Below are 27,825 nucleotides of genomic sequence, written 5' to 3' on the forward strand. Positions count from 1 at the left end.
CAGTAAGACCAGGAAGAGGCTGGAAGCAACATTACTATCATATTTTCAAATTGTTATTTTATTTGTATTGCCTTTCTGTATTTTTTTTAAATTATTATTATTGCATTCATATATCTGTTATGATTACAGTATTGTACCGGCATAACTGTATATTTATTATTGAAAGTGTTGATTTCTTTGGGTTGTGTGTATGTGTGTGTTTGTATGTAGAGGGGTTCATTTAGTTGGCTTAAGGGACCCAAAGACAATCCAGAGCCACTGGGAAGCTTGGCCAAAAGGATGCAGGAAAGAGGTGGGTTGCTATGGCAACGGGAGGAAGGAATGGGCGGGCGGCAAGAGTGATGGAGAGCCAGGCAGAGGATGCCAAGTTGTGAACAGAGGAGGGAGGGGAGCGTGGGGCAGAAGGTGAGCGTGAAGCCGGAGGCTACAGGTGGATGGGGGACAGGGCCTTGTGGGGACGGGCATGGCCGCAAGGATGCCCAGCTGTGGGATCCTCCACGACACCGCCTTGCTCCTCCAGTTCTGTAATGGTGAGTTTGGCATGGCACATCTTCTCTGCAAAGCTGGTGTGCCTTCACTTCTTTCTCTGCTGGACCTCAGGGCAGCCTTGCCGGGAGACATCACCTCCAATCTACCCACCACTATCACCCTCCATCCTCCATCAGAATCTCCATCCATGGCAAAAACTCCACATCTCCATCCTTTCTCAAAGTCACTGCCAATCTGGGCCCACACAGTTTGTGTGCAGAGGAGGAGGAGGTGCCCACTTGGCATTCTTGCCTGGCCAAGAACTCAGAGATGCTTGTATGGAGGTGGTGGGTAGGCGGACAACCTGGTACCTACCAATTGCCAATGTAACCAGGCTTAGAATAACAGCAGAGACACGGGAAGGCACTGTGGGTTTGTTTTTAAGTGGGGGCAGCCAGGTTGTGATTCGTTTAAACACCTTGCACCAATGAAAACATATGCGCCTCTCATTGATGTGTGTATGTGCCTTCAAGTTGTCTATCCACATGGTGACCCCCAGGAGTTTCCTAAGGCTTTTTAGAGCAAAGAATACTTCCTTCCTCTAAAATACAGCCTGCACTACCTTGGTATTCATTGGTGGTCTCCCATCTGAGTACTAAGCAGGGCTGGTGCTGCTTAGCTTCCAAGATCAGACAGGATCCAGTGCCTTAAGAGTCTTTAGGCAATGCATATGTGCCTTCAAGTTGCCTGTCAACGTAGGGTGACCTCATTAATTTCGTAGGGTTTTCTTAGGCAAGGAATGCTCAGAAGTGGCTTTGCCAGTGCCTTCCTCTGAAGTACAGCCTCCAGCCCCTAGGATTACTTGGCAGCCTCCCATCCAAGTACTAACCAGAGATGACCACGCTTAGCATCCAAGGTCTGAGAGGGTTTGACACTTTTAGTGCCAGAGAGTGCTTAGCACTACAAAGCGGTATAGAAATGTAAGCGCTATTGCTATTCAGGGTATCGAGACCCTTTCTCTCTTTGGATGCCAGTCTTTTCCAGGGGGCACACCTTGTGGATGGCAAGAGCCTCCCCATCCTTCCTCCCTTCTCTCAGGCCTCCTGGACCCTCCTCCTCACTGGCCATAGGCCCTCTCCCAGCCAAGGTCACTGGGCAGCAGGGCAGAGAGGGGCAGACTGTCCATGATGGTTGTCCATCTCTCTGCACACTCTCTTGTCCCCACGCACACACTCACACTCCCTCGCTCAAAGCTGGTACTCTGCCTGGCTGCAGAAGCTGCTGCTTGTGATTGGACCGTGTGGCTCAGGGATGCTGCAAAGAGGGAGGAGGGAGAGTGGAGAGCAAAGACGGAGGAGAAGAAGAAGAGATACGGTTGCAGAGACGAGCAAAAAGCATCCAGCACCACCACCAGGGCAGGGCATCCGCCTGGCCCAAGGCAAAGGCCAGCATGACAGGTGGGTGGTTGCCAGTCCCACTTTGCCCCACTTTGCCTCCACCCAGCCTGGAACTGCATGCCACTGCAGCCTCTCCAAAGATAGAGGTAGAGAGTGAGAGAAAAGACAGGGAGAGAAATAGCTTTGGGCATCTGAGGAAAACAAGCCATCGGCAGGTGGAACTGTGAATGCGTGCAGATGTGGATGTCAAGTTGCTCCCATAAGGTGTGAGTGAAGATAGAGATGCTGGAAGGGAAAGATGGGTGGGCAGGAGCTGGCGCTGTCAGGAGCGATTTGTAATCAGACAGAAGAACCAAACCATTGGCAAGGAGTAGAAGGATGCTTGCCTTCCTACCATTAGGTAGCAAAAAAATGTATTTGCCAGAACCAAACCCTTGGCAAGGTTTAGAAAGATAGAGGAGTCGGCTGGGTTCACTAAAAATTCCAGGCTTCCTTTTTGAGGCAAAGCATCACTGTGCGTTGCTTAACAGGAGCAAGAGAACAAGGTTTAGCTGGAGCTTGGCTTTCAACCTAGAAAGCCTTCACCTTTGCTGTAAGGAGTTGCATAATACAGGTGAAAGCATGCCTCTGAGAACGTGCAGAGCACCTTTCTAGGGTCCTCATACACAAATAGGTTTGCAAAGGTTGCAGAAGGGGGAGAGAATGTAGTTTATGGCTGAGCTATTGGTTTTGTATGCTAGTCAACTTGAGGGGAAATGTGTTTGCAGAAGTCATTTTCTTCCCAAGCACAAATGCTAGGACCAGCGGCCTCCACGTTCCAATTCGTGACCTGTTTGGGAAGCTATCCTAAGAGAATGTCAATGCATCTTCTGAGACATGGACCTCTGTTTGCTGATAAGGGGAAGAGGAATACCCTGGGAATACAGCTGACCCTCCATATCCATGGATTTTGCATCCACAGATTCAGCCATCTACAGGTTGGAAGCATCCCCTCAAGAAATAAATGCCAAAAAGCAACCTCTTGAATTTGCCAGTTTTTAAACAAGAGACGCCATTTTATTACACCAGTGTATATAATGGACCTTAAGCATCCAGGGATTTTGGTATCCACAGGAGGTCCTGGGACAAAACCGCAGCAGATACCAAGGGCCCACTTATACATCTATTCCAGGTTGCGCTGGTCTTTTCTTTGCTGGAAATACCTGAGAAGAAGCTGGACAGCTGTCTCTCGGGGTTATGAAGGAGTATTGTGAATTGCAGGTCTGGAACTAAGCAAAGAACTGGACTAGCCAACTGCCAAATCACCCTTCCAATCCAAGGATTTGGGGGATATCCATCTTAAGGGCATCACATGTGCACAACAAATGCCATCCCACTCCATCTAGAAGGGTATTTGGAGCACTGGAAAACTTCAGTAGATCCAGCAGCCTATGTGAAAGCATTTAATAAATAAGACCAGCATGGCATAGGAGCCTGAGTATTGGTCCCAGGTTCAAATCCCCACTCGGCTATGGAAACTCATTGGGTGGCACTGGTAAGTCCCACTCTCTCAGCCTCAAAGGAAGCCCATGGCAAACCTTGGGATAAACCTTGCCAAGCCTTGTTGTTGTCTGCCTTCAAGTTGTTTTCGACTTCTGGCCTCCTTCACACAACTCTGTCATTTGGGTGTTCTTGGAAGATTTGTTCAGAAGGGGTTTAACTTTGCCTTCCTCTGAGGCTGAGAGAGTGTAGCTTGCCCACGCTCCCTATAATACATTATTATATTGATGGGCCCTTTTATTGCCTTCAAGGAATCCAGAGACTATCTTGTTGTGTGCCTTCAAGGCATTTCTGACCGAACTTATCAAGGAAGTTTCTTGGCAAGATGCATTCGGAGGAGGTTTGCCACTGACTTGCTCTGAGGCTGACAGAGAGTGACTTGCTGTAGGGCGCCCAGTGGGTTTCCATGGCCAAGTGAGGATTTGAACCCCAATCTCCAGAATCATAGTCCAGCGTTTCAAACCACCACACTACACTGTCTCCAAGTATCTTTAGGGCCACCATTAAGTCAGGAATGACTTGAAGGCACACAACAACAACAACACTTAAGGTGTCTCAACACAACAGACTCACAATCACACAACAGAGCCCATTCATTAGCTCACGATGCACTTTGACTACCCTTTGGCATTGGGTCAGTATCCTTTAAGCATAAAGCATCTTTACATGTTTAATTAGGGTGCATCTACACTGTAGAAATAATGCAGTTTAACACCACTTCAAGCGCTGCAGCAATATCCTATAGAATCTTGGGATTTGTAGTTTCACAAGGTCTTCAGCCTTCTCTGCCAAAGAGTGCTGCTGCCTCACAAAACTACAAATCCCGGGATTCTGTAGGATGGAGCCATGGCAAATAAGTGATGTCAAACTGCATTATCCCTAGGACCTACTGGGAAGGGCAAGAAGAGAGGAGAGGAGAGGACTGTCCTCTCCTCTCCTCTGCTGAATTAATGGAATTAATTAATCCTCTGCTGAATGAATGAATGAAGGAATGAATGAATGCCAACTACTTTTGCACTTTGAACCCAGTTTGTGGCATTTGGAGCAAACTGAAGACAAAGGAGAAAAGTGGGAGGAGGAGCAAGAAACCAGGACATTTTAAAAGCAGCTGAAAAGTGGGAAGGCAGTGAGTCAGTCCTTGGCAAATTTGGACATTTGGTGGGGATGGGTCTCAAGCTCTGAGTTTGAAATCTTAGGACCTGGTATAGTCCTGACCTGAAGACCTTGTGGTCAGGATGGCTCTTATCACAGTCCATGGCTCATTTCCTCTCCTTCTTCTTGCTTACTCTCTCCACTTTCAATCCCTGTTCCCCAGATGACAACTTATCAGGCATCAGTGGGATGGAGGTAGACGATCGGATCTCCTACCTGGAGCAGCGCCTGCAGTTGCAAGAGGATGAGATCCAGGTCTTAAAGGCTGCCTTGGCCGACGTCCTCCGACGCCTGAGCACCTGCGAGGAGAATGGGATCCACCTGCAGAAGAAGGGACCCAACAAAGGTATCAGAAACTGTGTGTGTGTGTGTGTGTGTGTTAGGGTTGTATCAGCTCTCAGGGCCAGGTCCCAGAGCCTCCCGGGTCTCCAAGTTTCATGGGTCACCTCCAGGTAGGAGGCAAATTCTCCAGTTCTGGGAAGCCAGGTTAGAGGAAATGGCTGTATGAGAATCTCCAGCCCAGTTTGGAGATCAACCGCTTGCTATAATTCAGGCACATACACATTGGAAGGTGCGCGCATGTGTGGATACACACACACATTCTAGACCAGTGGTTCCCAAACTTTGGCCCTCCAGATGTTTTGAACTTCAGCTCCCAGAATTCCTTACTGTTGGCCTAGCTGACTGGGGCTTCTGGGAATCGAAGTCCAAAACATCTGGAGGGCCAAAGCTTGGGAATCACTGTTATAAACTATGGCCCAAAACACACTGCAGAAATAATCCAGTTTGAGACCATTTTAACTGCCCTGGCTCATTGCTAGGGGATACTGGGAATTGTAGTTTATTGTGGCCCAGAGCTCTCCAACAGAGAAGGCTAAAGGCCTCACAGAACTACAGTTTCCAGAATCCCCTAGTATTGAGCCAGGGCACATAAAGCAGTCTCAAACGGGATTGTTTCTGCAGTGTGTTTTGGACCTAAGTGAATTTTCTGAACAGTCTTCAAGGCCGGTCCCTTGTCAGGTGCTTTACAGTAGTCTAACCATGATGCCAGATTACATTTTAAAATCAGAAATGATTGTATGATTATTTCTGTTGCAGTTTACCAGCTACTGAGGGGGCTGCCCTCCCGGCCTAGCCTGAGCAATGGGATCATCCCGCAGAGAAGAGGCTACTCCACCTCCCCATCATCCCCGAAGAGAGAGCTGCTAGCTGGGAAAAGGTGACGTTCCTACACACAAGAGCAAGTTTGCCTAAGGGCCTATTCACGCTACACAATTATTGCACCATGGTCACATTTTGACTGCCATGGGTACATCTTATGGAGTTGGGATTTGCAGTACAGGGAGAATTCTCAACCAGGGAGCTCAGTGCTTCCCCATACTACAAATCCCAGGACTCCCTAGAATGCTGCAAAGGCAGTCAAGCTGGAATCATAGCACTATGTTTGTGTAGTGTGAATGGGTGCCAAATATCTCCCAGGCGCTTCCCTTACCAGATCATGAAGAAAGGAATTCACACTGAAATGTTTTTATTTGGCTGCTGCATTTGAAGGTGTTTTAGTTACATAAATGAAAAGCTAGCTTGTATTTTTCTTTCTTTCATTTTATATATTAATTGCAAATACTGCATAGGCCTGAAGAACCCTATAAGTAGATTAGACCCACTGAATCCATTGTTAAATGCTGAACCACTACCTATGCAAACCCTATTTGCTTCAAGGGGTCTTCGCCACACAGAACGGCCAATAGGATTTAGGCCAATTAAAAATAATCATAGTAATAATAATTAAAGGAGAATAGAGTTGCATTTCTGCAAGTGATGTCAGGTTATAGAAAATGTCCTTGGCGATCTCACTCCCCTAGAAGGGTCCTAGTGTTTTCCCAAAGGGATAAACATGGAAAATTCCTCCCCCATTTTTTCCAGTTTGAAGAGATTTAACAGAAATTAAAACAAGGCCATTCCAAAGCCATAGAAAACTCAGGATTTTTTCCACAATCCAATTTAGCTTCTTGTCCAAACTGGCTGCAACTTCGAAGCAGCCAGATAGTCTTCCTTGGGTCCTCTTAGCCATTTATAAACAAGCAGGACCTGTTCCAAATCCTTGTGTTTGGTATCAGTGTATTTTCATTTGGCTCAAAGGACAACATAGGTTTTCCTTAAAAGTCCAGCATGTGATATGGGGAGAAAACATGTTTCCAATGGTTAAGAATGTGGAAAATTAAAAGTATGCAAAGGGATCTTATAACACCTTTGAGCCTAACTGAGCAAAAGACATTGCAACAGAAGCTTTGACGCTGCAGAACTGATGTGGTTTTGACACCGCATTAGTGGCCATGCCTCCATGCTATGGAACCATGGAAGCTGTAGTTTGTTGTAGAATCAGAGCTCTCTGACAGAGAAGGTGAAATGCCTCACAAAACTACACATCCCAGACTTCCATAGCATTGAACCATGACAGTTAAAGGGGCGTCAAGCTGGATTATTCCTGCCGCACGGATGCAGCCATAGTCCAGCACTCAAACCACTGCACCAGGCTGGCTTTTCAAAGTGGGGCTTGTTTGGTGGAAGATATAGGCAAGGAATTTATCCCTTGGGACTTATACAGTGGAAATCTTACTATGTAATAGGAGAGATCCTCAACTGTTACCTATTCACACCCAAAATGGGGTAGTTCTGGTCTGGGATGGGAAGCAGCAGAATCATATTTGCATGGGATGGACGCACAATCTGGACTGTTGTTGTTGTTGGCTGGTTAACTCTCCTAGAACCGTGGCATGACGCCTTTTGACAATAAGCAGCCTTCACCCCACCTCCACTTTCCATGCTGAGCTCTGTCTTGCTTCTTTCCGCTATGCCAGGCTTCCTTGGGTTGGGGAGAGAACTAGTACCAGGATGTGCAAGGTGTGCAAACAACTTGCCCAAATGCACCTGTTAAAGGCTGGGTTAGACGCAGCTAAAGACCATGCTGTCCTGATTTGACAGGGACAGAGTCCCAAATACTCCTCTGCCATCCCTTTTCTCTCAGCTGCTTTTAAAACGTCCCGGTTTCTCCCTCCTCCTCCCACTTGGGCCTTCAGCTTACTTCAGGTTGCTGCAAACTGAGTCCAAAATGCAAAAGGAGTTTGCATACAACCCAACAGTGCAAAGAGGCGAGAAGGCAATGAAGCTTTGCCCTTGCCAGTGGGCTCAGGCAAAAGCAAACTTCTGCATCCTCTCCTCGCTTGTGTATTTTTTCCCCTTATCCATAAAATTTGCCTCTTGACCACACTCTGATGTCGCTTGGCCCCAGGTGCCCTGGTTTTCTGGGTAAAATGTTGGAGAGTGTGCTAGGTACAAGACGTTGCCGGGTGTTGCCTTGCCTTGGGATGCCATTCTCCTTCCAAGACAGCTTGGAAGGCTGACTAGTCGTGCCCACATTCCTTAGCACTAAAGGTATGATATGTGTGTTTGAAGAATTTAATCCTAGTTAAATAAGCCAGGCGTGTATGGGAAGAGTCTTTTTATAGGCCATGCTTTGCTTTATTAGAGGCAGCTGGACCTGAGCATTGTGCTTGTTCCTTGCTTGCAGCACAATGTTGGCTGTGTCCTGGAAAAAAGAGGACACCAGGTCACCCGGCACAAAGGGTTTGTTTAAAAATCCAGCACCTCTTTGCAAAGTGGTTCCCAAACTTCGGTACTTCGGATGTTTTGGACCTCAGCACTCAGAATTCCTGACTGTTTGCAAGGTCTGCAAAACCCAAGCTGGCCGGGGCTCCTGAGAAGTGAAGTCCAAAACACCTGGAGGACCAAAGTTTGGAAACCAGTGCATTTAAACAGATAGAGAATCAGTGTGAACCATTGCTTTGCTTTCCATGCAACAATCTCATTCCTGGCTGGCTGGCATGGGTGCTTCTATTGGCACATGCTTTCTCTCCCCCTCGCCCACCTGCCACTGCACCTGCATTCCTACCTGGCTTGGCTGCCTCCTCCTGACCCTTTGCCCCCTTGGTCCACCTGGGTCCATTGCTGAGGGTCTCTTTCCCACAGCGGTGGCCGTAGTAGCTGCCCTTCGCCGGAGCGCCCAGCCTCCCTCCAGCGCCAGCCTTTCAAGGACCAGCGGAGCCGCACCACTTCCACCAGCAGCTCTGGCAGTGGGAAGCGCGAAGGGTACGTGTGGCCGCACATCTCGCTTCAGGGGTCTTCACCTGGCGCACAATCCGGGTGCAGGCATCACATCATGGCCTTAGGTCAATGCCATCTTAGGATGGCCAACTCCTAGGGGTTTCTAGGCCAGTTTTATTCCCAGGAGGTTTACATGGCTTTCCTCTATTTAGGCTGAGAGAGAGTGACTTGCCCAAGGTCGCCCAGAGGGTTTCTGTGGCTGACTAGGGATTTGAACTCGGGTCTCCAAGGGTGTTTCTATGCACTATAGAAATACAGTTTTCCCTCCATATTTGCTAGGGATAGGGGCACAAGACCCCCATGAATATGGAAAAACCGCAGATAACAAAAACACCATGTTTTACCTGAGAGGACACCTCTCTAGGAATCTCTAGGTCCTCCAGGGCAACTCTGTGGTCAACATCCAACAGACACTGACCATAGAGTTGCAGTGGAGGAGGACCTAGATATTCCTAGAGAGATCGTATTAATCAAATCCGCAAATATCAAAGCCACAAACATGGAGGGATGAGTGTACTGCAGTTTGGACGCCACTTTTGGACTGCTCTGTAGCTCCAGGTGGATGTATTCTTTGGTGAGGCACCAGGCCCTTTGTGGCAGAGAAGGCTAAAGGCCTTGGAGGGTCGCGTCGGATGGAGCTCCTGCACTTTGAGTGGAGCCAGACTGCATCCCTTCTACGATCACAAGAAGAACCCACCCGCCAGGCCTTTCTTGGCCAACGGCGACTGCAGAAGTAATCCAGTTTGAGACCGCTTTAAGTGCCAGGGCTCAATGCAATGGAATCCTGGGAAGTGTAGCTTGTTGTGGCCCCAAAGATCTCTGCTAGAGAAGGCTCAGTGTCTCTCAAAACTAGAGTTCCCAGAATTCCCCAGCATTGAGCCAGGGCAGAGAAAGCGGTCTCCAACTGGACGGTTTCTGCAGGGCGGAAGCAGGGATGAGGAGGATGCCGCTGCCTCCTTCCTTGTCGGAACCGGATCTCTGGTGGGTCTCAGCTTAAGGCAGCAGCAGCAGCATCCCCAGGTTGGCCTTCCCCGAGGGGGAGTTTCGCCTGCCTTCCCTGCTGCTGCAGCCCTTAAAGGCGCTGGGACTCCAGATCCCCAAATCCCTCGGGACCAGCTTCCCCAATGGTCACAGCCAAGCAGAGCCCCCGCTCTTTCCCCACCACTGCGTCCTGGCTCCTCTCTTGGCATCCGCACTGCCTTGGCACCGCTTGGCACCACGGATTAGGGATGGACGGAGGAGGAGGAGGAGGCGGGAGGCCTGGGCAAACTACAGGTCCCAAGGTGTTCATAGCACCTGGTGCCAAAGTGCAGATGCCCCCCCCCCCGGCACCTGGAGGGTTAAGGGAAAAGGGCCTGGCCCCGGGCGGGGAGGAGGAGGAGGAGGAGCGGCCCAGGAGGAGGGCAGCAGGGGCTGGGACTGGCTTCCTTCTCCCGGGGTGGCTTTCCAGTTCCCTCCCAGTCCCAGAGAGCTTCTGCCATCTCCTCCTTTGGCTCCTCTCTGGACTCAGCCCCGCAAAGCCAGGGACTCTCCACACCATCATCCCCAGCCATGAGGAAGACGGCGGGGATAGGCAGCAGCCCCAGGTGAGGAGGAGGAGAGGGAAGGGGGTCTGCCCTGCCTGCCCTCAAGACCCACCTGCCGCCTTCCTGCCTTCTTCCCTCTCACTTTCCCTCCTTCCTTCCTTCCTAGAGGTCAGCAGGCTGAGCAAAGGTGCCTCTGAGCATAGACCGAAGTCCCTTTCCAGCTGAGTGCCCCTCCTGAGCTTTTTCCCCTGGGGGGGGAAGACTTGGCAGGAAGGCAGGGACTCTGAGAGCCATCCAGCTCCTCCTCTTCAGTGGCACTCAGGTGGCATCTGCACTCTGATACCACTGTAATGGCCAGGGCTCCAAGGCAGGTCGTTTAGTGAGGCTCCTTGGCAGAGGAGAGCTTGTGTAAAACGATGCCAAGGCCAAGGGAGGAGAGCCCCCCGAATGCTGACTCTGGGGCGCCTCAGAGGATGGGGACTCTCCTCCTTTGCAGGGCTTTGAACAGGGCTTGCAGTGGGTCTTTTTGCAGGGCAGGGGCTTGGACCAGATGGTCCTTGAGGCCCTTTTGTAGCACCTTTGAGACGCACTGAAAGGGAGAAGTTGGCAGCAGGAGCTTTGACTTCAGTCTACTTCCTCAGATGCAGTTGGTGGAGTGGAAACCAGGCACAGACCTATATATCTATGCCATTGACATGTGAGGATGTCCATTCACCAGTTTCCTAGGCCTCGGTGCACTAAAGACCACCCTTAAAACTGGACCTGTAACTTCATTTCCATACCCAAAGGATTTGTAATGTGAACTGACATCCGCATAGATCAGTGGCATAGCTAGTAGAAGTCTAGTAGGAAAGCTGTGGCTGCCAACTACAAGATCTCTCTCTGGCTGGCAAGCGAATGAATGACAGTCCTCTGTCTGGAGGCAGGATCTTGGAGAGGGGCAGGGGTTCGAGATAGCCTGAAAGTTTGGGGGTCTTAGTCCAGGGAAGTGGTGCACAGAGGGAGGGCTTCAAGGAGGTGCTGGAATCATTGCCTGATGCAAGATCCCAGGAGGATCCCATGGGAGAGGAAAGAGAAAGAGGCTTTGCACAAAGAGTGGGCAGGGCAAGGAGTGGAGAGCTGCCAAGGGAGACTTTGGAGATGGAGGTGGTTGTTTAGGGGAAAGAGAGATAAAAGCCACAGCAGATGGGCAGGGAGAAACCGTCCCACCCTCCTCCTCCTTCTCTAGTTAACTCCTTCGCGGCTGACATGATCCCTACAAGAGGAAAGGACTGGGCCTTCTGAAATGATGTTTTTTAAATTCAACTTTCGTTAAAATTAGGGTTTGGATCTTCCTGGGATCTTCCTGGGAGAAGGTGGAAGAGGCGAGGATTCTGAGCCCCGCAGCCAAACAAGTGCCGCATATACTCGACTTACCTCTTGTATAAGTCGAGGGCAAGTTTTGGAATCAAAGTTATGGATTTTGATACCATCCCTGGAGCAAGGGACGCTGGTGCTTCTTTTTGCGCCTCTCAAGACATTTACTACTCAGTTTCTATTTTGATCTGGGTTAAAGTACAGTACATATGGTGACCCATGGATAAGTTGACCCAGGTTTTGGTTTTTTGATTGAAATGTTTAGACTCACGCATATACAGTAGTTTCCCCAAAGCTAAACTGGGTAGTGCCCACCTCTGCAGGATAGCCAGGCAAAGGCTTCAGAGATTCTCTCTGGCCATTTCTGCTCATTGACCAGACCTCTAGGAAAGGGGGAAAGGTCTCCCTCTTGCCTTGCTGACTCACTCCTTGGCTAGAATGCCGCTTTTAGGGTTGTTTGCATGCGCCTCTTTGAGCCAGAGGTCTAGCAGAGGAAAGGAATGGGGAAGCCATGAAAGGGAGCTCTGTGCGATCTCTGGGGAGGCCAGGCTTCCCATTGCCAGGGCTGCTGGAGCCAGTCGGTTGACCTAAGTTGCTTTCTGGATCTGATCCAGGCAGACACTTCTCTTCCCTCTCTGTTCATTCTTTGCAAGTCCTGCCAAGAAGGCTCTCAAAGGAGCCTCAGAATCAAAAGACCCTCGCTTTGCCGCGTCTACAAATGTAGTGCTGCTGAACATCACAATGTGCTAAAAATGTTCAGGGTTGTCAGAGAAAAGCAAGACGGGCTATAACTGTGTGCTGTAAAACATGCATTTCCTTCACCCACCTCTTCCATTTTAGGCTCTGGGCGCTTGCTTGGCACTGGAGCAGCTATTTCTTCCGTTCCCTTCCTTCTCCCACATGCGTGCATTCACGAATCCCAGAGCAGCACTGTTTTGGAGAGAGATGTTCATCTCGTGCGCTTTCTCACTGCCTCCACAGCTTGCTGGGTGGAGGCAGCCGTCTCTCATGGGCTCCAAGCCAGCTTCTGTGTGTTACTATTCCCTTGTAGTTGCTCTGATAGCATAGAAATGCGCCTGGCATTGTATGCGCAGGGTAAGCAGGGGCTGGGGACAGCAAGAAATGGCTTGAAATGGGCACCGCTGATGCAAAGAAAGTACCGTAGTAGTTTTGTGAATGATGGGGGGGGGTAGTCAATGGCTTAGGTCCAGGCTACCTGACCGACTGCATATTCCCATGTGAGAATGCCAGGCTCCTGAGACCCTATTCTCAGTCGCACCACCTTCATAGATATGGCTGGTGGCAACACAAGACAAGGCCTCCTTAGACTTTGGAAATCCTTCCCTATGGAAGCTGAAATGGCTTAGTACTTGGATGGCAAACTACCAGTGAATGCCCTCCTTTCTATCGTTCCATGTGCTGTTTGCCTTCAAGCCATTTCTGACTTATGGCGACTCTAAGGTGAACCTATTATGGTTCAGAGTAGTTTTGCCATTCACCTGCAGCTGAGAGAGTGTGACTTGCCCAAGGGCCACCCAGTGGGTTTCATGTCAGAGCCAGGAATTGAACCTCCAGAATTGTAGTCCAACACTGAAACCACTATGCCGTGCCACCTTCAGTTTATCTTTCAGCGGAAAATGTCCCCAATTGCGAGGTTTTGTTTGGCTTGGTCAAGAGAATAGCCCTATGGATCAACTACCTTTTAACAGTCACATGAAAGTTATGGGGAAGTGTATCTCTCACTTCTGTTTTTCGCTTTTTATGCTAACCATTTCCTTTCTTTCCCTTCTCACAGCAAACCGAAAGAATCCACCTTCAGCGCTGGTAAGTAAAAGCCACTCTTGCTGTGCATTTGAAGGTGCCGGTTGGTGAACAAGTTTCAATAATATTGAGGACAAAAAAAAAGCATGTTTAGATTTTAAAAAACAGTAAGCCTTCTGGGTCCTGCCATATTCCTTTTTTGTTTTGTTATTCCTCCTCTTCTTTTCCTCCTTCTTTCTGTAGCAAGAGATTAACAGGGCTATTTCTTTGGAAAGTTCAATGAATTACTCCAAGGATTTGAAGTGGCTTTACTTCTGTAAACCAGAAAGTCAAGAATTTCATGGCAGCCTTGTTGGCTCTCTGTGTTTGTGTATGACAGAGGGACAGAGAGAGTCACCATCATCATCATCATCTGGTCCTCTTGGGTTTTGGACCAGTGGTGATCTTGCAGGCTTGTTTGTGCGAGATCTGAATGGGTTGTGTCCCTCATCTTCTCCTCTTATACCCTTCCCTTCGTCTCCTTGCAGAGGATGGTTACGTGAAGATGTTCCTTCGGGGACGCCCGATCCCCATGTTTGTTCCGGACGCTGTTGTTGCCACCTACAGCTTGGATGCCAAGTTGGATCTGCCCCATAAGAAGCTCAAGTTGGACTGGGTGTATCCTGTCCAAAAATGAGGGAGGAAAATGGGGGAGTTGGGACGTCTGAAAGCAGGTCACCGGGACTTTCAAGGCCCTGTATGCTTTCCTTCCTTGACTGGTCTCTGCTCCAGCTATGGCTACCGAGGCCGCGACTGTCGCGCCAACCTTTTCCTGCTGCCTACGGGGGAGATTGTGTATTTTGTGGCTGCTGTGGCGGTTCTTTACAATGTGGAGGAGCAGCGGCAGCGCCACTACTTGGGCCACACCGACGACATCAAATGGTGAGAGAAAGAGAGGCGCATGTTGTGATGGCTGTCTCTTTCCTGTTCTCTCCCACTGCACCGGAGAGGCAGAAGAAGAAATGGGGTAGTTGCCCCCAAATTGTGCTGGATTTTTCAAAAAATTGGGCTCTGGTCTATATGGGTTCTGCAGGCTGTATTTAGCCTTACTCGCAGTTTGCATCTCTGTGTACTTACTATGCTCTGATTGCTTTTCCTACTACCTTGTACCCCTCTATACCTTGGGTGTACCTCCAGCTTATAATTGAAGTTGTGATGCTGTGTATGTGAACCTGTGTCCTTTCCTCTCTCGTACAGCCTGGCTGTGCATCCCGACATGGTCACCATTGCAACCGGACAAGTGGCTGGGACATCTAAAGATGGCAAGGTGAGAGTCATCAACAAATCCAGGAATACCAAACAAGATGATATTACATAACTGAGGATGCATCCAGGCTGATGGAAAACATACAGATTTTGTTTCTGTTCTTTCCCATTTTAAACTGGGTTAAAACAAACTGTCCATAGGAGCTGGCAGGAGAAAGTCTGTAATCATACCAAGAACCAACAGCAAAGACGTGTCTGGATCTCCAGAATCAAATTGGAAAGGACAGGAACAAAATCTCAGACTTTCTGGTCTTTGGAATCTGTTTGGACACATCCTGAAAGGACTTTGAACCAACGATCAAAACAGTGTCCAATTAGTCTAGTTTTCCTTTCCTTTCCTTTCCTTTCCTTTCCAAAGCTTTTTAGGGGCGCATCTACACTGTCAAAACAATGCACCTTGACACCACTTTTAACTGACATGGCTCCATGCTACAGAGTCCTGAAATTTGTAATTTAATGAAGGCACCAGCACTCTTTTGGCTGAGAAGGCGAAGGATCTTGCAAAACTCCCAATCCCAGGATTCCCTAGGATGGAGCTACAGCATTTAAAGTGATGTCAAACGGCATTATTTCTACAGTGCAGATGCACCCTTCTAGACACAGCTAGAAGCAAATTCCACTCCCAGAGCATCTACGGGGTGAAGAATTGCTATCTCTTGTTCTGTGTTTTCTCCTCTGAAGCTGTTTTCTGCATCTTCTCTTAGCCGCTTCCTCCCCATGTGAGAGTTTGGGATTCGGTGAGCCTGAATACGCTTCACGTCTTGGGGCCGGGGCCCTTTGACCGAGCCGTCAGCTGCGTGGGATTCTCCAAGTCTGTGAGTGAGACCCTTTCTCCTCTTAGATTCTCAGTTCTCTTTCCTTCATGTGAATGGGATCTAGAAGTCCTAGTAGACCACAAGTTGAACATGAGTCAATAGTGTGATGCAGTAGCTAAAAAGGCCAATGCGATTCTAGGCTGCATCAATAAAAGTATAGTGTCTAGATCAAGGAATGTAATAGTGCCACTCTATTCTGCTTTGGTCACCTGGAATAAGACTGTGTCCAGTTCTGGGCCCCCACAATTAAAAGGAGATGTGGACAAACAGGAGCATATCTAGAGGAGGGCAACCAAAATGGTGAAGGGTCTGGAAACCATAAAGCCCTATGATGAGAGGCTTAGAGAGCTGGGTATATTTAGCCTGGAGTAGAGAAGGTTAAGAAGTGATATGATAGGCTTGTTTAAATCTTTGAAGGGATGTCATGTTGAGGATGGAGCAAGCTTGTTTTCTGCTGCTCCAGAGAATAGGACACAGAGCAATGGAAGTTTGCCATTGCTTTTCCTTGAGGCTGAGAGTGTGTGACTTGCCCAAAGCCACCCAGTGGGTTTCATGGTTGAGCTGGGAATCAAACTCTGGTCTCCAGAGTCATAGTCCAACACTCAAGCCACTATGCCATGCTGGCTCTCATATATGAATAACTAGAGGAGTTTTTACCCCATTTGCTGGCATTTAGTCTTTTGCAGAGTGGCATGAGAGTACCACTTACCTTCACCACCGGAGATAGCTTAAAACGTGCTTTAAAAAAAAGAGAGATTGGAGGAAGAACACTTGAGCATAGTCTATAAATGGTTCACACAGAGATTTGTGGCAAATGCAACCCATTCCAGACCTGTGGGGCAGAAAGGACTAACACTTGCTTTGCTACCTCTATTTGTCCCATATTTTTATCTCCCCAGAACGGAGGAGGCCTCCTGTGTGCGGTGGATGACTCCAACGACCACGTTCTCTCCGTATGGGATTGGCAGAAGGAGCAGAAGATTGCTGATGTGAAGGTAGCTGGATGGATACCGTTTCCTTTCTCATGATCACGTTCCATATCTCCATGCTGGGTGGGGGATTCTGGAAGGCGCAGTCCAAAAGAGGAACATTTCCATGCTCTGGTACTTCGGCTGTTCCACGGTGCACCGCCTGACGCTCTCTCTTTCCTCCTCAAGTGTTCCAATGAATCCGTCCTCGCCGCCACCTTCCACCCGACGGAGCCAACGTTGCTCATCACATGCGGGAAATCCCACATCCACTTCTGGACTCTGGAGGGAGGCAACCTCAGCAAGAGGCAAGGCATTTTTGAGGTGAGAGGGGCTTTCACAGAAAATTGAGAGGGATAAAGATTTGGGGCAAGCTGCACGTGGCCACGGAGAGGTTAGTTGGTTTGCTTGGCCCATCCTTCTCTTGAAATGTTGCAAAGGATATGGGTTCGGTTCTCAGTGGTTTGAGCACTGGACTCTGGAGGCCAGGGTTGGAATCCCTGCTCAGCTATAGAAACCCAGCCTCTCAACCTTACTTTTAGCCTCAGAAGAAGGCAATCCCCCCTCCTGAAGAAATCTGATCAAGATAACCCTAGGAGAGGCTCCTGTTAAGTAGAGAGGGAACACATTATAGTGGTTTGAGTTTTGGGCCAGGACTCTAGAGACCTAAGTTTGAATCTCTGCTTGGTCATGGAAACCCACTGGGTGACTGTGGGCAAGTCACACTCTCTCAGCCTCAGAAAAAGGCAAAGGCAAACTCCCTCTGAAGAAATATTGCCAAGAAAACCCATGATAGGTTTGCCTTAGGGTCACCGTAAGCTGGAAATGCCTTGAAGGCACACAACAAGTTCACATGGGTCAAAAGGTATAGGGTCCTGCAGGGCTCTAGGGATCCCACATCCTTGTCTCGCCTCAACTGTGGCACCCATTGCATGGCAATGGGAAACCCAGTGAGCTTTCTCTCTTGGTCAGCATCTGTTCTTCAGATGGACTGCCATGTGGGTAATACCACGTGCGCAAGGACCTACAAGATAAAAGTGGTACACTTTGAAACTCTCATTAAATAATACCTGCTTAATATTTAGCTTTTTTATTTTAAAAAATGCTTTTCACAGATTCAAGTTCAACATGTATGATTGTTGCGCATGAAAATGCTCAGTGAGACATGCACTTTTCCCGGCTCATTTGGACAAAGCCATGAGAAGCAGAAAAGATGAGCATCTGAACTTGATATGCTCAGCAAGGATGAAGGGAGAACTCCATCTCTCTCCCCATTCCAAAGATTCAGAACCAACTCCTCCCTGTTTGTATCTGTGTACATACACACATGCCAGATATTAACAGGCATTATTTGCATATACATGTACTATATGCACAGTCTAGGAGAACCAGTTCTGCTGTGTTTACTGAAGGGGTTGACGCTTTTCTCCTTTCTTCGGATGTGGGGTTTTTGCATCCTTGAGAAGATGCTGTTGCCTTCTTGGCCAGTTTATTTATTTATTATGAGCATTTATACCCTTTATCTTTCAGTGTAAAAGGCTCCCAGAGCAGTGTACCAATTGTTAATTTGACCATATACTGTCCCCAGGTTTACATTATAATAAAACATGGCACACAAGGAAAAGGCAGTGACAGTGGGGAAGGGATTATGTCCAGCGGATGCTGGCTGCTCTTCTCTTCCTCAGAGGCCAACACATTGGCAGTTGGGGCAGAAGGAGGGCTTCTTGCCAGGCTCTTGGGACTCAAAGCTGTACTTGGGTTCGGTTCCTTGGAGGCCATAATAGTGGCAGTTGGGATGGAAGGAGGGCTTCTCAGGAGCCTCTTGGGACCCAGTGCATGACTCAAAGCTGTACTTGGATGTTCTTCTCGCCTTCAGAGGCTATAGAAGTAGCTGTTGGAAAGGGGTGAGGGCCTCTCATCAGTTGCTAGGACCAACGCATGATGGAGCTGTGCCTGGCTGCTCTTCTCTCCTTTGGAGGCCTCAATAGTGGCAGTTGGGATGGAAGGAGGGCTCAGACCCAAAGCACAATGGAGTGGCGCTTGGCTGCTCTTCTCTGAGGCTACAGAAGTCGCTATTGGAAAGGAGTGAGGACCTCTCATCAGTTGCTGGGACCAAGGCGCAATGGAGTTGTGCCTGGCTGCTCTTCTTTCCCTCAGAGGCCACAGTAGTGGCAGTTGGGATTGAAGGGGGGATTCTCACTAGCCTCTTGAGACCCAAAGCCCAATGGAGTGGGGCCTGGCTGCTCTTCTCTCCCTCAGAGGCCAGAGCAATGGCAATTGGAGGGAGGGCCTCTCACCAGTTTTTGGCTAAATTTTCCATAGACATGGGTTAAAGGAAGTGATCTGAACTGACCGTGGGATGGAGAAAAGTGTAACACTCCCTGTTTTAAGACTTCTCTGTCTTCCACCACAGAAACATGAGAAACCCAAGTACATCCTGTGCATAGCTTTCACAGAGAATGGAGACACAGTCACTGGCGATTCAGGGGGGAACCTCTACATTTGGGGAAAAGGTCAGTCCTGAGAGTGAATGTCTGTCACAGAGCTGGGCATGCTTTGGCCCACTTGGTGTTGGCTGGAGAGCCAGTTGGTCAAGCCTGTCCATTGTACAGGTATATCTCCGGTCTAATCTACACTGCAGAAATAATGTGCTTTTGACACCGCTAGAACTGCCATGGCTCTGTACTATGTGGTTTGTGGCAGCACCAGGACAAGGGTTCTGGGTAGGCATAAACATATGTAAAAGTGAAGTTTCAGTGTCAGATGCCTTGTTAACTGAGCCATGTCTGCGCTTGGAAGAAAGTCCCACTGATTTCAAAGGTAGTCTGAAGTATATAGGTGGGCAAGCGAATGTTGCAGCTCCACCACAGAACCTTATTTCTTTCATACAAGGAAATTTCTTCCTGAAGAAATGGTAGGGATGGCATACGTGTGTCTTATTCTTGTTTAATAAAAGGATTCTTTGCCCGGCAGGGGGAAACCGGATTTGTCACGCTGTGCCAGGAGCCCACGAAGGTGGCATCTTTGGCTTATGCGTCCTGCGGAACGGGACCATCGTCACGGGAGGCGGCAGAGACCGGAGAGTCGTCCTTTGGGGACGGGATTACCACAAGTTGCAGGAAAATGAGGTATTATGGACAAGATGGGAATGGAGTGGGGTCAAACTGCATTATTATTTCTGCAGTGTAGATACACCCTCCGATTCTATGATTTTGTGTGCCTTTAAGTAGCAGCCTTTCTGACTCTGTCATGGAGGCTGTAAAGAGTTGTGAAACAAAGGACTCCCAGATTAGAGTGAGCTTCTGGATCCGATTAGAGTGATCCTCTATAGTCCAACACTATGCCTTCACCAGGAGCTGGTCAGAAACATTGGGACGTTTTGCAGGCGATGGGCCCAAAATGGTCAATTTCAGCACTTGAAATCTGGCAAGAAACTCTGCCCCTTGGTCTTTTTTTTTTTTAATTAAAATGCATTTAAAATGCATTTAAAACAAGGTCTTTTTACTCAGGCATGAAATCCTGTCAAACTTGGCCTACTTTTCCAAGGAGGAGATCAGGATCAGGATACATGGCTCTAATGCAAATAGCTTGGCATTATTGCTGGCATCGTAAGACTCTGCCCTGGTGCCCCAGTTGTGGGAGGTAATCTCGCTTTAATGCCAATCTTTAGCATGGTTTTTGCTGAAAGACAGTTTGCACAAGGCAGGGACACCTTTGCTTTCGGACGGTTCAGTGTACGCAAACTTTGTTTCATGCACAATGTTATTTTTAAAATATCGTATGAAATTACCTCCAGGCGATGTGCATAAAGTGTGTATGAAACAGAAATGAATTTTGAGTTTAGACTTGGGTCCCATCTCCAAGATGTCTGCTTATGTATGAGCAAATATCACAAAATCTGGGAAACAAAATCCAAAACATTGCTTGTCCCAAGCATTTCAGATAACGGAGACTCAATCTATGAAAACCTATGTTACCAACCGATCTCTGAGGGTGCATCCGCACTGCAGAAATAATCCAGTTTGACATTGCTTTAAATGCCATGGCTCAATGCTGTGGATTTCTGGGAATTGAGGTTTGTTCTGGCACCAGAGTTCTCTGTGCTATGGAATTATGGGAATTGTAGTTTTGTGAGCCTTCTCTGTCAGTGCGCTCTGGTGCCAAAGCAAACTACAAACCCCAAAATCCCATAGCATTGAGCCATGGCATTTAACGTGGGGTCAAACTGGATTATTTCTGCAGTACAGATGCAGCCTGAGTCTGAAAGTTGCCACAACTGTCAGATGGACATAGATAATCCCTTTCAAAATCAATGTGAGCGTTATGCAAGTGCAATACATTTGCTGCCTTTTGCATTTTGGAAACCAAACCCTGTTGCATTGGCGGAGGGATAAATACTGAAAAACAGGTTATGGTTTTAAGCTGTGGCTTCCTTCTGTACATGCAGGTTCCTGAGGGCTTTGGGCCGGTGCGCACAATTGCCGAAGGGAAAGGAGATTCCCTCTTTGTGGGCACCACCCGTAATTCGGTGCTTCATGGATTCTTGGCTACTGGCTTCTCCCTCCTGGTGCAGGTATATTATTATTATTATTATTATTATTATTATTATTATTAATCTTCTTATATCCCACCTTTCTCCCAACTCAACGCGGCAAACCTCTGGCAGATGGTTTTTAGAGTCCATGTGTAGCATCATGAGTGAGCTGTCCCATGACATAGAAAGGGTTAATTTATAGTAGGATTCGCTGTAGTTTGGCAGTTCAAGGCTGGAAAAAGATATACTGCGCACATTTTGCACAGAAAACCACATTTGATACTATTTTTTTCTGCTCAGAACATTGTAAGTGTATTTTCGTGGCTTCAGCATTGAACTATGACTCTGGAGACCAGGGTTTGAATCCCAGCTCAGCCATGTAAACCCTGCTGAGTGGCCTTAGGGGCAAGTCACACTCTCTCAGCCTCAGAGGATGGCACTTTTTGGTGCCACACGAAAGTTTGGGGAGGCCTAGACATGCTGGCAGTTCGAGTTCAGAACAGAAAGGGTGAAATGGTCAACTTTAGTTTACGTCCAGAGACAGCGTAGCGTAGTGGTTTGAATGTTGGACTATGACTCTGGAGACCAGAGATCAGTTCCCAGCTCAGCCATCAAACCCACTGGATGCCCTTAGGCGAGTGACACTCTCTCAGCCTCAGAGGAAGGCAATGGCAAACCACCTCTGAACAAATCTTGCCAAGGAAACCCCATGATAGGCTCGCATTAGGGTTGCCATAAATCGGAAACAGCTTGAATGCACACAACGGAGTTAGTCTGGATGTTAAGAAAGGAAATGCCAGACTCAATGCCCCTGCAAGCATTAAAAGGTGAGTCCAGTGCCAAGTGACCCTCTCGTGCCACTCTCTTTGCCCAGGGACACACAGAAGAACTCTGGGGTCTGGCCACCCACCCAACCTTGGACCAGTTCTTGACCTGTGGGCAAGACAAGCAGGTCCACCTGTGGAGCGTGGCTACCCACCAGCCCTTGTGGAGCAAGGGAATCGAGGTGAGCAGCAGGGCTTGGGTTTGGGGGGAGAATGGGGTCGGTGGTCCATGGGGTGCCATGCTTAATAATAGTCTTCTTGCATGGGTTTCCCTTTCTCCTCCAGGACGCAGCTCGCTCAGCAGGCTTCCATCCCAGTGGTTCGGTGCTGGTGGTGGGCACTGTAACTGGGAGGTAATGGGATCATCATGACCGCTAACAGAAGAGGAGGGTGGGAAAGGGTCTGTGGGTACCCCTTGGGGGCAACACAGTAGCGTTACATTATGGTCTAAGGCAAGCAAGGTGGGAGTATGGAAAGAGCAGGTTTCCACCCTGGTGCCTAAATCCTATTCTCCAGAGGGAAGGCAGCAATGTTGACAATGGGACCTTGAAGCAGAGAAGAAGCTTTCCATGCCAGTATCTCTCCTCTATGGGACCTTAGCTGTGCCATGCAAGATGCTGATCTCCAAAAGACCTGGGCTGCATTCACACTGGAGAAATAACCCGGTTTGGCACCGTTTTAAGTGTCTTGGCTCAAGGCTATGGAATTCTGGGAGTTGGAGTTTGTTGTGGGGCCCAGATCAGCCTTATCCTAACCCACTGTGGCCATAGTTAGGATTGCACTGTGTGTCTGCTTCAGCATAAAAAAGATGTAAAGGCATCCAGTAGCATCTTTGCAACGAAGTGGGAAGAAGACATTTCTAGCATAAGCATCATGAGTTCTACTCCGTTTCTCAGATGTCAAGCTTTTGCAATTTCTTTTTCCTAGTTAGTCTCCTAGTTAGATGCTGCTATTACATCACTTAATGTCATTTTATAGAGTGGCATAGTTCACTCTGCACTCCTCTAAAGCCTTTGCCTCCCTGCTCTGCCTTCGCCCAGGTGGCTGGTGCTGGACACAGAGACCCGAGACCTAGTAACCATCCATACGGACGGAGCAGAGCCCATTTCTGTGGTCAGCTTTTCCCCAGGTAGGAACTTGGGGTTCAGAAGGAGTGGGCAAGACGGAAACTGTGGGGTGGGATTGAAACATCTGGGCACAATCCAGGTTGCAAGACGTTGTACATAGCCACCAGGACCTGAGATTGGAAATGTTACTTTATGAGACTGCAGAGCCATAAAGTGTGGTGTAGTGGTTTAAGCATTAGACTATGACCTTGGCCAAGTCACACTCTCTCAGCCTCAGAGGATGGCGCTGGCAACCCTCCTCTGAAGAAACCTGACAAGAAAACCCTGTGATGGCTTTGCCTTAGGGTCACCATAAGTCAGAAATGGCTTGGAGCTTAGAAATGTTACTTTGGGAGGATGCATCTCCTAGTATCCTCTGTGGTCCCAAGAAAGGAAACATTTCCAAGCTCTTGAGTATGTTCTGCTGGTGTTGAATTTTAGCACTTGTAAGATGCTTTGGTTTGAAAAAAGAAAGCGGGGTCGCCAAATGGTTTCTAATGCTGGTGTGTTCCTTGAGGAGCCCCCTGATCCAAATCCACTGGGCCTTGAGGTGAAGCGCAGGGGAAGACCACAGTGCAAAATGCTCCCAAAATACTGAACTATGGCCTTTTTGCCTCCTAGGAAGACTCTTCCTCCCGCCTGACTCTGGTTTTGCTTTTTTTGCAGATGGCAAATACCTGGCTTTGGGCTCCCATGATAACTTTGTCTACATCTACCTGGTGTCTGAGGGCGGCAGGAAATACGGTCGAGTCGGCAAATGCTCAGTGAGTGGAAATGCAATCGGATGAGGATTTGCATTGGATTCAGATGGAGTTTCTGAATCAAAATCTCTTAGGGGTCTAGATAAGAGTGACCCTTTGGAGCTGTTTACAGCAGCTTCCATGAACATGACAGTAATGGAGCATCTTTTGCTTCTTCTTGTTCTTTCTTCTTCCTTCCTCCTTCACCTCTTCTTCTATTTATATACATTTGTTCAAAGACAAGCAGCATAAAACCACATTAAAAATATTCACTGTGTTTTCATATATAAACCAAATTTCACCAGTGATTCACATCTGCTTGCTCTACACAGTCATAAGTAACTTCCTTTCCATCCAGAACTGATATATTTCTCTACAGCCAAGAACCCACATATTTTGAATATATTACATTATTTAAGGTAAATATGTTTTTCATCTGTTTTTTCCGCTCTCTTTAACCTCTGTGCCTTCTTTCATCTCAATCCTCGTGGTTTATTCTGCCTTCTTCATTTCTTTGCTCTTCTTCTTGTTTCTTCTTCTCTCTTAGGATAAATTTTCAAAGATACGATCTTTCCCTGACTTCAGTCAGCCAAAATATTCTTAATTAATGTCACATCTTCCCATTTTGGAGCATCTCTTGTTTTTGACCTATCCCCCCTTTTGATGGCTGAATGCTCCGGGAGAAAGGGACTTTGAGAATGTCCTCTGCAGCAGATTTGTCTTTTTGGCAAACCTCCTCTGAGCAAACCTTGCCAAGAAAACCCCATGAATGGTTCACCTTAGGTTTCCCATAAATTGGAAACAACTCAAAGGTATACAACAACAACAAAAGGTGAACCTGTCATGGGGTTTTCATGGGGTACATTGCTTGTTATTATTATTTAAAAACCTGTAGTATTTTTGCTTTTCCCCCCTTAGTTATAGCGGTTCTCCTTTATGCACCAGTAACTAATTTGGCTTGCATTCAGAAGATGCAGAAAATAAGATTTATCTGTGTTTGTACAACTCAAAAGAGAAATTTATTATTATTGTTATTATTATTATTATTATTATTACATTTATTTATAGAGCACCCTGGGGCTTAAACAGCGCTTTACAAAGCGAAACAACCCGAAATGTAAACAGAAGCCTGCCTGTGGTGTAAGGTCTGAAAGCAAAAACAAGAAATTATAACATTAATAGCATATCATTATAATAAATGTAAAACAACCTATTATAAAATAGTGCACATTAATACAAACTGTCAATCATAAAATGATAATATCAAGATTTCCATGCAAGATGCACGATGCAGCATCCCAGCGGATGTGAGTTCGAGGTTCTCTCCTAGGGTTTTAAAAGAAGAAATCTAAGAGGTTATGCAGCATTGTGTGTGTATGCATCAAATAGACAGTGCCTTCCTTGTTGATGATAGATAGATAGATAGATAGATAGATAGATAGATAGATAGATTTCTTCTTTTAAAACCCTAGGAGATACATATAATTTTTCAACCCTTCCCTTTCTCCAGGGTCACTCCAGTTTCATCACCCATCTGGACTGGGCCTTTGACAGCAGCTGTTTGGTGACCAATTCTGGCGACTATGAAATTTTGTACTGTGAGTAGAAGAATCCATTGTTTAATGGAAGTGAGTCTGCTAGCATTGCATTAGAAGATGTGATGGAAAGGACACAGTGCCCACTTTTAGGGGCTGCTGCAAAAATAGGTGTATTTTTGTATTACAAGTACTCATGCCAGTGGATTCTGGGAGATCTAGTCTAAAATGAGGAGTAAGAGTTTGGACGTTGGACTTACAGGGACCAGGGTTCAAATCCCTGCTCAGCCATGAAGCCCACTGAGTGACCATGGGCAAGTCGCACTCTCTCAGCCTCAGAGGACAGCAATGGCAACCCCCCTCTGAAGAAACTTGCCAAGAAAATCCTATGATAGGTCCGCCGTAGGGTTGCCATAAGTCAGAAATGACTCGAAGGCACACCACCACAACAGCAATTGTCATTCTCTCCTATATCTCTTCTTCCTCCGTCTTGCAGGGGACCCATCCACCTGCCGCCAAATCACCAGCGCGGAAGCCGTACGCAACATGGATTGGGCCAGTGCCACCTGCGTGTTGGGTTTTGGGGTCTTTGGTGAGTAATTGCCCCAAATTCCTGCCAGGCTGCCCCTCGTGATGAAAATTCAGGTGATGAAACTAATCCGGGTTGAATCTTTGTCGTTCGCATGCTTTTCAAATGCTCCCGATTAAGTTTCTTGGGTGGAGCTGCCAAAGTACCCACTTAACCAGGAAAATCGATATCGAATTATTACTGAGTCTTTTGGATTCTCGGTTGTGTCAGTAACCGATGCAGATAAACCCGGGATAAAACTCTGCATGCCTTTAAGGTGCTTTGAATACATTTGTGTCGTTGACTACATCTTTATTTGAGTGCTTGCATGTGTGAGCAACCAAACGCACAGAGATGCGCAGAAATGCAGTTCCATAGTATGAACAACAAACCCAGGATGCATGAGTGAGATTGTTCACAAAGTTGCGCTAAAAAAACCAATAATGTGTGAATGGTCCCAAAGTCTTTTCTCAGCCAGAGAGCCCTGGAAGCCCTGCAAGTCTTTTCCAGAAGGAGGCAGCATAGAGCAGGAGATAATTTCTCGAAACGGGGAAATTTGCAGTTTAACAGATTGAGAACCCGGTGGGTTTTTGGCGGCTACATAGGAAGGGTCAGACGGTTTATGACACACTGATACATCACAATCTTTGGAGACTTTCTTTTTAAAAAAGGAGACCCTGCTCCTGTGCATTGGGATTGCATTTCACCCAGTAACTTTTAAATGGGATCAAAACCAGAGTTTGGATGTAAAGACGTACAAGTATCCTGAGTGGCATCCCCACTGCAGAAATAATCCATACACTTGTGCCTCTGGGTCATATCGGGTTATTGAGATGTTTTTGTGGTTTCCATGGCGGCAATAGATATTCAAAGGCAGTGGTATATAGGGTGGCTTTGGAGGTGAATAAAGTCTTGCACAGGGAATTACAAAGGCATCTGGAAGGTCCCCACATTTGACGCCACAGTCGTAGGCCTGGAGGAAGTCCTCACTTTGGGTGGCAGAAGGTGGAGATAAGTAGAAGCTCTTGCAAATGGGATATTACAGCTCCATCCAGCTTCTGATCCTTTTGTACCTTTTCTCCTCCTTGCTCTGCCCTACCAGGGATCTGGCCGGAGGGTGCTGACGGAACAGATATCAATGCGGTCTGCCGTTCCCACGACGGGAAGCTCCTGGCCTCTGCCGACGACTTTGGCAAAGTGCACTTGTTCTCCTATCCCTGTTGCCAGCCACGGGTGAGTCTCCCATCCGCTGTTTTGCACCCGGGTCTCTCCTCCATAGGTCCCTCTGCCTCCATTGTCCTTCTCTCCTGTCTCCTTCTAAGGAGATTATCACGCACGGCCTTTAATTGGGATTTTAGATAGCGTGACATTTCCTGTGTGCACAACTCTAAATAGCAAAGAGGGAAGGAAGAGAGAAAGCTGAAATTTTCCAACAATTTCCAGAAGGAGAGTTGTGTCGCTCTGTTGCAGGACAAGGACCAGCTGGGCCCCTAGCGAGGCCTTTAGGAGCCCTGGGGCAGAAAGTACATTCGGGCCCCTATATTTTTAAAATTAGAGCTTGGTAGGGCAGAGTGTTCACACGCTCCCAAGTCCTACCGCATGCTGTGGGTCCCATCTTGGTGCACTGCCATTTACACGGGGTGCACATCGGTGACATGTCACAGTGCCACTCCAGAACAAAGGAGCTGCATCTCTTTGGGGCCCACTTTGGCTGGGGCCCCTGGGGTGGTGCCCTGTTTGCCCCAGCCTAGCTGCAGGCCTGGGACCAGGGCTTGAATTTCCTCTTGTTTCTCTCCCCACACCCTGTTGCCCCCCCCCCACTTGCAGGCCCCCAACTACACCTACAACGGCCACAGCAGCCACGTCACCAACATTGCCTTCCTCCACGACGACAGTTTGCTCCTCTCCACCGGCGGGACGGATACCAGCGTCCTCCAGTGGCGCCTGGTCTAGGGATGCTATGGGGAGGGCAGCGGGTGGTTGCCCCCTCCCAGGGCTGGGGAGGGAGCCGTGGCGCAGTTGGGAAGCAGGGTGGAGCGGGTGGGTGGGATTGGATCCTATTAAACACTT

The 27,825-nt window shown here is 48.0% G+C and overlaps 2 protein-coding genes across 6 annotated transcripts in view; one reads left to right on the forward strand and one right to left on the reverse strand.

The window, feature by feature from the left end:
- LOC149304664 (serine/threonine-protein kinase PAK 4-like) overlaps positions 1–4,837 on the reverse strand; it is a 71,600-nt gene extending 66,763 nt beyond the window's left edge. Inside the window, exon 1 of the mRNA XM_089479494.1 lies at positions 4,773–4,837. The gene's annotated coding sequence lies outside the window, so the exon portion shown is untranslated. The remainder of the gene's footprint in view (positions 1–4,772) is intronic.
- EML2 (EMAP like 2) lies at positions 402–27,774 on the forward strand. Of its 5 annotated transcripts, none has more exons than XM_089479481.1 (22): positions 402–530; positions 4,720–4,902; positions 5,655–5,775; positions 8,583–8,702; positions 13,395–13,423; positions 13,888–14,017; positions 14,132–14,281; positions 14,597–14,666; positions 15,370–15,480; positions 16,380–16,475; positions 16,638–16,772; positions 18,862–18,961; positions 19,422–19,576; positions 20,896–21,021; positions 21,857–21,988; positions 22,092–22,159; positions 22,847–22,935; positions 23,579–23,676; positions 25,163–25,250; positions 25,684–25,779; positions 26,858–26,988; positions 27,583–27,774. In XM_089479481.1, exons 1-22 carry the CDS (start codon positions 464–466, stop codon positions 27,706–27,708), a joined length of 2,421 nt encoding a protein of 806 aa, XP_089335607.1. In that variant the 5' UTR covers positions 402–463; the 3' UTR covers positions 27,709–27,774. The 5 variants fall into 5 exon arrangements, with proteins under 5 accessions (XP_089335607.1, XP_089335609.1, XP_089335608.1 ...); XM_089479482.1 differs by lacking the exon at positions 402–530 and adding an exon at positions 1,807–1,925; XM_089479483.1 differs by lacking the exon at positions 8,583–8,702.
- Positions 27,775–27,825: the final 51 nt, after the last annotated feature.

Source organism: Sceloporus occidentalis, unplaced genomic scaffold, assembly GCF_023333645.1.
Source record: "Sceloporus occidentalis isolate IW3139 unplaced genomic scaffold, rSceOcc1.0.p SCAF_13, whole genome shotgun sequence".
Lineage (NCBI taxonomy): Eukaryota > Metazoa > Chordata > Lepidosauria > Squamata > Phrynosomatidae > Sceloporus > Sceloporus occidentalis.